The 8,082-nt window shown below is 45.9% G+C and overlaps 1 protein-coding gene across 1 annotated transcript; it reads right to left on the bottom strand.

Annotated features, from left to right (window-relative positions):
• Positions 1 to 2,867: 2,867 nt before the first annotated feature.
• LOC128832030 (SRRM2 protein homolog rsr-2-like) lies at positions 2,868 to 5,058 on the bottom strand. Its single transcript, XM_054019047.1, has 2 exons — positions 4,574 to 5,058; positions 2,868 to 3,420 (listed from the first exon to the last, which is right to left on the bottom strand). The coding sequence occupies exons 1-2, from the start codon at positions 4,959 to 4,961 to the stop codon at positions 2,927 to 2,929; spliced, it is 882 nt and encodes a 293-aa protein (XP_053875022.1). The 5' UTR covers positions 4,962 to 5,058; the 3' UTR covers positions 2,868 to 2,926.
• Between the last annotated feature and the right edge of the window lie 3,024 nt (positions 5,059 to 8,082).

The raw sequence follows: 8,082 nt of genomic DNA, 5'->3' as shown, positions 1-8,082 counted from the left end.
TATTTGGGTCTATATAAATACTGCATATAAAATATCCATGAAAATAGGAACTTAATTGGCTTATGCTGTGTGCCAGAATATTAAAGTCAGAAAACACAGCTAAGCTCTTCACAGTTTCTCTTGCAAATATCTTAAACATCTTGCATAAATGGTTTTGCTTCCCTTGGGATGAGTAAAGGAGCCCAGCTCTAGGGAATAATAGCTGAACTACCTCAGCTACACAGAAAATCCATTTGATCTTCGAGAGCTGATAGAAAAGGTCATCCATGAAAGCAAAAGGAGTGAAAATTAATTAGGGCAAAACAAAGCTTGTTTTTAACAGACACACAGAGATCCTCATCAGTGAGTGAAGGAATCCCTGTTAAACAGGTGCAGACTAGTGTCCTACATGCATGGGGTTCTGCAGTCTGTGTCAGACTCTGAGGCAGGAGCTCCTGATTTCTACGGTCTGGCTGCTCTCTGGTTGCAGATTCCACAGTAATATGGAGAAAACAAAATCAATATGTTTTTATTGAATTCAGAATGAAAGGAAACAAAATAATATAGCATCAACCAACAGTATATATGTTTATTGTGGTAGTTTTTGGAAGTTCATAGGAAATCAGGACTTTTGCCAACTGTTTTTCAGATGGATGGAAGGTGGGTTTAAACTGGTCTGTCAGCTGACAGCTGGGGAGATAAATTCAGAGCTTTGGTCACAGCGAGAGAGGGTTAGAGGTTTTAAACCCTGTTAGAGTTTTAATCACTGCATTCAGGTTTGGAAGAGGAAAGGCAGCAGGGAGGAGGGTTAGGGGCTATGGTCAATGGGTGACACTATTTCTCTATGGCACATGCCAGACCAAACCTCTGCTCCTGCTCAGAACTGGGTGACTGCTGCTTATATCTGCCAGCTGATACCATAATCTGGCCTCCAACCAGGAGGGCAAGGCAGTTCAGAGGAAGAGGTGCACCCAGCAGCAGGTACAAGGTGAGCCCAGGCTTTTTGAAACTCTTTTATTCTGACACTGTGGGTATGTCTACACTACGGGATTAATCTGAATTTAGATAATTCGGATTTGAGAAACAGGTTGTATAAAGTCGAAATGAGTGCGGCCACACTAGCACAGTAATTCGGTGGTGTGCGTCCAAGTACCGGGGCTAGCGTCGATTTCTGCACCGTTGCACTGTGGGTAGCAATTCCATAGCTATCCCATAGTTCCCGCAGTCTCCCGCGCCCATTGGGATTGTGGGTTAAGATCCCAGTGCCTGATGGGACAAAAAACATCGTCGCAGGTGGTTCTGGGTACAGCCTCACTTCCTCCCTCCCTCCCTCCCTGCATGAAAGCAACGGACGGCAGACAACCATTTTCGCGCCTTTTTTCCTGGGTGGGTGAACACTGCAGACTCCATACCACGGCAAGCATGGAGCCCGCTGAGGTCAAGACAGCAGTCATGAATATTGCAAACACCTCGCGCGTTCTCGTGGAGTTTATGCTCAGCCAGGACCAGAAAAACGAGGCGAGGAGGCAGCGGCTGCGGCAGCGCAGCGACAAGCATGATGAGGACATGGACACGGACACGGACACAGAATTCAGTGAAACCACAGGCCCCGGTGCTTTGGAGATCATGTTGTTAATGGGGCAGATTCTATCCATGGAACGCCGATTCTGGGCAAGGGAAACAAGCACAGACTGGTGGGACTGCATAGTGTTGCAGGTCTGGGACGATTCCCAGTGGCTGCGGAACTTTCGCATGCGTAAGGGCACTTTCATGGAACTTTGTGACTTGCTGTCTCCTGCCCTGAAACGCCAGAATACCAAGATGAGAGCAGCCCTCACAGTTGAGAAGCGCGTGGCGATAGCCCTGTGGAAGCTTGCAACGCCAGACAGCTACCGGTCAGTCGGGAATCAATTTGGAGTGGGCAAATCTACTGTGGGGGCTGCTGTGATGCAAGTAGCCAAAGCAATCACTCAGGTGCTGCTACGAAAGTTAGTGACTCTGGGAAATGTGCAGGCTATAGTGGATGGTTTTGCTGCAATGGGATTCCCTAACTGTGGTGGGGCAATAGACGGAACCCATATCCCTATCTTGGCACCGGAGCACCAAGCCACCGAGTACATAAACCGCAAGGGGTACTTTTCAATGGTGCTGCAAGCACTTGTGGATCACAAGGGACGTTTCACCAACATCAACGCGGGCTGGGCGGGAAGGGTTCATGACGCTCGCGTCTTCAGGAACACTACTCTGTTTAAAGGGCTGCAGCAAGGGACTTACTTTCCGGACCAGAAAATAACCGTTGGGGATGTTGAAATGCCCATAGTTATTCTTAGGGACCCAGCCTACCCCTTAATGCCATGGCTTATGAAGCCATACACAGGCAGCCTGGACAGGAGTCAGGAGCTGTTTAACTACAGGCTAAGCAAGTGCAGAATGGTGGTAGAATGTGCATTTGGCCGTTTAAAAGGTCGCTGGCGTTCATTATTGACTCGCTCTGACCTCAGCCAAAGAAATCTCCCCATTGTTATTTCTGCTTGCTGTGTGCTCCACAATCTCTGTGAAAGTAAGGGGGAGACCTTTATGGCGGGGTGGGAGGCTGAGGCAAATCGCCTGGCTGCTGATTACGCGCAGCCAGACACCAGGGCGATTAGAAGATCACACCATGAAGCGCTGTGCATCAGAGAAGCTTTGAAAACCAGTTTCATGGCTGGCCAGGCTACCGTGTGAAATATCTGTTTGTTTCTCCTTCATGAAAACCCTCCCCCTTTACTGACTGATTTTCTGTAAGGAACCCACCCTGCCCCTTCCCCCAGCTTTCTTTCAAACCAAATAAAGTCACTATCATTTAAAAATCATTTATTCTTTATTAATAGATTAGAAAAAGAGGGAGGGAACCCGGGTGGTATTTGGGAGGAGGATTGCTGGGAAGGAAAAAGCCACAAAGAAAAGGTTAAAAAAATGACAGCCTTTTGCTTGGGCTGTCTACTGGGGTGGAATGGGAAGGTGTACGGAGCCTCCCCCCCCACGTTCTTACACGTCTGGGTGAGGAGGATACGGAACATGGGGAGGGGGGAGGGTGGAACAGGGGCTGAAGCGGCAGTCTGTTTTCCAGCAGCCGTTCCTGAACCTCCACCAGACGCCGGAGCAGCCCCAGCGTTGCATCCTTCATCCTCTGGTCTTCCTGCCGCCATCTCTCATCTCGATCGTCCCTCCTCTCCTCACGTTGGTCCCTCCTCTCCTCACGTTGGTCCCTCCTCTCCTCACGTTCACTGACTTCTTTCCTATACTTTGAAACTGTTTCCTTCCACTCATTCAGATGAGCTCTGTCACTCCTGCTGGATTGCATAATTTCAGAAAACATGTCCTCCTGCGTCTTCTTCTTACGACGCCTTATCTGTGATAACCTTCGGGATGGAGGAGGGAGGCTTGAGGAATTTGCAGCTGCTGTAGGGAGGGGAAAAAAGAGAGAATTGTTTTAAAAGCTACATTTTGCAGAACAATGCTTATACTCTTTCACGGTGACCAACACTGTTCACATTACATAGCACATGTGATTTATGTGCAAGGTCACATTTTGCCTCTTAATGCTGAGTGCCTGTGGCTTTGCTGCTAGAGATCACAGGTCTGGGCAACAGAATTTGGCTTGCATGCGGCCATGGTAAGCTTCTGCGCCGTGCTTTCCCACATACCAAGCATAGCTTGTAGAGTGCTGCAGAAGCCTGGCCAATCTCAGCCAGTTGGGGGGGGGGGGGGGGCAGTGTGGTGGGGCTTGTCTGGGCCCCTTCAGGCAAGTAGAGTGCTGCGGTTTTTCTGTTAACATTCAGCAGCACCAGAAAACAAACTAACCCCCCCCCCCCCCCGCCATGAATTCTCTGGGATGATCACGGTACCCCTCCCCCCACCGCGTGGCTGGTATCAGGGAAGATCCCTGCAGGCACCAAACTACCCCCCCCCCCACCGCCGACCCCCCCCCTCGCCATGAATTCTCTGGGATGATCACGGTACCCTCCCCCCACCGCGTGGCTGGTAACAGGGAAGATCCCTGCTAGCCAAACGCGAAAAACTCAGGGCCAATTTCCCATCTGCGCTTGGCTAACTGCAGGGAAGGATTTATTTTCCGCCACAGGCAAACAGCCCAGTAGGAACGGCCACCTCTGTCCCCTTAATTAAGTTCCCGTATTTCAACCAGGTTACCAGGAGTGATATCACTCTCCTGAGGATTACACAACAAGATAAAGAACGGATGTTGCTTGAATGCCAGCAAACACCGGGACCATACGCTGCCAGACTTTGTCAGGCAATGATACCAGATTACTTGCTGCAAGCATGGCGTGGTCAAGTGTCCTACCATGGAGGAGGGAATAAGGATGCACTGCCCAGAAACCTTCTGGCAAGGCTTTCGGAGTACCTCCAGGAGAGCTTCATGGAGATGTCCCTGGAGGATTTCCGCTCCATCCCCATACACGTTAACAGACTTTTCCAGTAGCTACAGACTTTTCCAGTAGCTGAACTGACCACGAATGCAAAGTCAGGCAAAGTAATCATTAAAAACCGTTTGCTTTTAAAACAAGTTTTATATTTTAAAAGGTAAACTCACCTGAGGTCCCTTCCATGGGGTCAGAGTCTTGGGTACTGGCTTGGGAGGGTACTTCAGTCAGGGTGATAAAAAGATCCTGGCTGTTGGGGAGAATGGAGTGCTGTGTGCTCTCTGCAAGCTCATCCTCCTCCTCCTCCTCCTCCTCCTCTACCCCATCGGCAGAATCCTCAGGCGTCGAGACTATCCCCGACCCAGAATCCACGAACAAAGGTGGGGTAGTGGTGGCAGCCCCCCCTAGAATTGCATGCAGCTCGGCGTAGTAGCGGCATGTCCGCGGCTCTGACCCGGAGCGACCGTTTGCCTCCTTTGTTTTTTGATAGGCTTGTCTGAGCTCCTTGACCTTCACGCGGCACTGCTCAGAGTCCCTATTGTGGCCTCTCTCCATCATGCCCTTGGAAATTTTTTCAAAAGTTTTTGCATTTCGTCTTTTAGAACGAAGTTCTGCAAGCACTGAATCCTCTCCCCATACAGCGATCAGATCCAGTACCTCCCTCACGGTCCATGCTGGTGCTCTTTTTCGATTATCAGCCTGCATGGTTACCTGTGCTGATGAGGTATCTGTGGTCACCTGTGCTCTCCACGCTGGGCAAACAGGAAATGAAGTTCAAATGTTCGCGGGGCTTTTCCTGTCTACCTGGCCAGTGCATCCGAGTTCGGATTGCTGTCCAGAGCGGTCACAATGATGCACTGTGGGATAGCTCCCGGAGGCCAATACCATCGAATTGCGGCCACACTAACCCTAATTCGAATTGCTAAAATCGATTTTGGCGCTACTCCGCTCGTTGGGGTGGAGTACAGAAATCGATTTAAAGTGCCGTTTACATCGAATTAAATGGCGTCGTTGTGTGGACGGTTACAGGGTTAATTCGAATTAAAGCTGATAAATCCGAATTAAAGTCGTAGTGTAGACCAGGCCTGTGTTAAGAGCTCGTGTAACTAAAGAGCTGCACAGAGGAAACCATTTGCAGTGCACAACCATAAGAAGTTTTACTCGTCTTACCAAAACCAGGAACTTAGCTACATGTTCTTCAGGGCCATCTATTGGCATTTCATCTATTAACTATTTCCATGTATTCAAACATCTCTCATAACAGTAGTTACTAGAGAAATATGCCGTCAGGGTGGAGAAGACCACACAGTGAAGTGGATTGAACATAGCTGCTGCGTTCTAAGGAACTTGGCTATGCATGAAGTTTTGGGAAAATTGATTTCAGTCTTGGTTCAACCTACAGCAGGACTGAAGTCTTTATTGACCCAGTCTGTGTTCAAAGGCATCACTGTATTTTCAAACAGGTCACTCCCTCAATCAGTTATTCATATTTAGCCCTGCCTTTGAATATTTATGCCTGAGAAAGCAGAAGCACAGGACTTTCAAAACCTCACGAGGCAAGAAAAGCAAATTTCTTACTCCCATTTTTATGATGATCTTCCTTTGTCTTGTTAGGCCATAATAAGAATGCACTGTATGAGGCCATAAACAATGTTTGCAGTTATCAAATAGCTTTGGGCATGTAAGCACTTGTGAAAGCCACTTATTGCCTCATATACTCCTCCTCCATCAACATAATGTCCCCTAATCAGTCTCTATAGAAAGGAAATAAATGGCTGATAACGCTCAAAGGGTTGAAATAACTTTTAATTGAACATCTGTGCATTATGATCCATTTTACTTCAATACTTTAAATATCAGCAATATTTTGACTGACGGCCTATTCTATTTTTGCTTTTAAACATTTGAGCTGTATTAACAGGGCACCTAGAACTCACTTTCAAACCATACTTATCCCTTGGTTTGGAGAACAGACTCTAGCACAATTTACCTATTACTATGCCACTCAGATGCTCTGTCATTTAACAAATGAAGATAAATGCTATAAGCCAAATTCTTAGATTCATAGATTTTAAGGCCTGAAGGGACCATTAGATCATCTAGTCTGACCGTCTGTATAGCACAGACCATAGAATTTCATCCAGTTACCCCTGCATTAAGCCCAATAACTTGCATTTGAATGAAGCATTCCTTCCAGAAAGCCATCCAGGCTTGATTTGAAGAAATAAAGAAATTGAGACTTTACCATTTCCCTTGGTAATTTCTTTCAATGGTTAACCACCCTCACAGTTAAAAATTTGCACCTTTTTTCCAGTCTGAATTCGTCTAACATTAACTACTAGCCATTGGTTCTTGTTGTACCTTTCTCTGCTAGACAAAAGAATGCTTTAGCACCTGGTATTTTTTTCCAGTGAAAGAATTTATACACCACAATCAAGTCACCTCTTGATCTTCTTCACCTCTTGATAAACCCACTAGGCTAGACTAGGCCTTACTTGCCTACTGCCAGAAGGCTAGCATCCCATTGCCTCTTCTTGATTTTTCAGTGAGCAGCCAACTGGTCCACTTCCCCACTGCCTGCTTTTTTCAGGGATGCTGCCCAATATACACTATCTTCCCCCTGCCCACAAAATCCTAGGAGATATCTTCTTGGGTAGATATTTCAAACTTCTTACTCCCTGCATATTTAATAATTGCACTTGAAAGCCTTCTCTAGATCTTGCTGCTACCACCTACCTGACCCTATAACTCATTTTTGGAATTCATCATGGAATTAGAAAACCTTGAGATCACAGGCTCTGTCTATATTAGAGTGGGTGGTTCTGTCTTAACTCCAGTTAATTGATTGCAAGTTAATTAGAGCTACTTAACATGATTGTAAATACTAGTCAACTCTAGACATTCCATAAATGCTTGGGTAAACCATAAATGCTTGCATCCTGGAAAAAATGTTTGTGGAATGTTTAAATTAGCATTTACAAATGTGTTAGCTAACTCTAATTAATCTGCAAGGAATCAGTGAACTCAAATTACAACAGGAGAATAAATTTTAAACTAGACATATCCAGTCCTCATCAATTTTTGAATAAACCTGGAAGAGAATTTATTTTCCTCATTGACATCAAAAACCATATAAATTATATTATTTTCATTTAAAATATTGAAGGAAAAGAAGAACTTGGGGAAATTAAAGAGACAGGAAGTAGATATAAAAAAGATTTTAACACCTACTGTTTGAGAAGTACACAGGTATCCATGTAGCTATGAATTTCTGGTGATATCCAGGTACCAAATAAAATTATTAAAATTCTTGGCATCCTGATATTTCTAGAGAGGTTTATTACCTGTGGTTTCTTAGAAGACAAATATCTATAGAAGGAAGAAATCTTGGGGTTAGTACTTGCTGCCTCATGGAGAGAAGACCTGTACTAAAAGGAGTCTCTCATAATGAGCTCTTAACGAGACAGGATATGAATTCCTCTTGATCTCTTCTGAGAGGAAGTTCTAAAACCATAGCATTGTATCCCCTGCACCCATGAGTTTCATTCTGGATAATGTCAGCTACATCATCCCTGTTGAATGTAGTATGCTTGGAGTGGTGCAGAGGGCAATGTCCTAAGGTTGTTCAGTATGAAAGGACCAGGAACAGATTAGGGTCACATGGAATGGCGAGACCAGA

Source organism: Malaclemys terrapin, chromosome 2 (assembly GCF_027887155.1).
Source record: "Malaclemys terrapin pileata isolate rMalTer1 chromosome 2, rMalTer1.hap1, whole genome shotgun sequence".
Taxonomy (NCBI): domain Eukaryota; kingdom Metazoa; phylum Chordata; order Testudines; family Emydidae; genus Malaclemys; species Malaclemys terrapin.
Note: the sequence above shows the minus strand (reverse complement) of the source record. Positions and strands in the feature narration are given on the sequence as shown.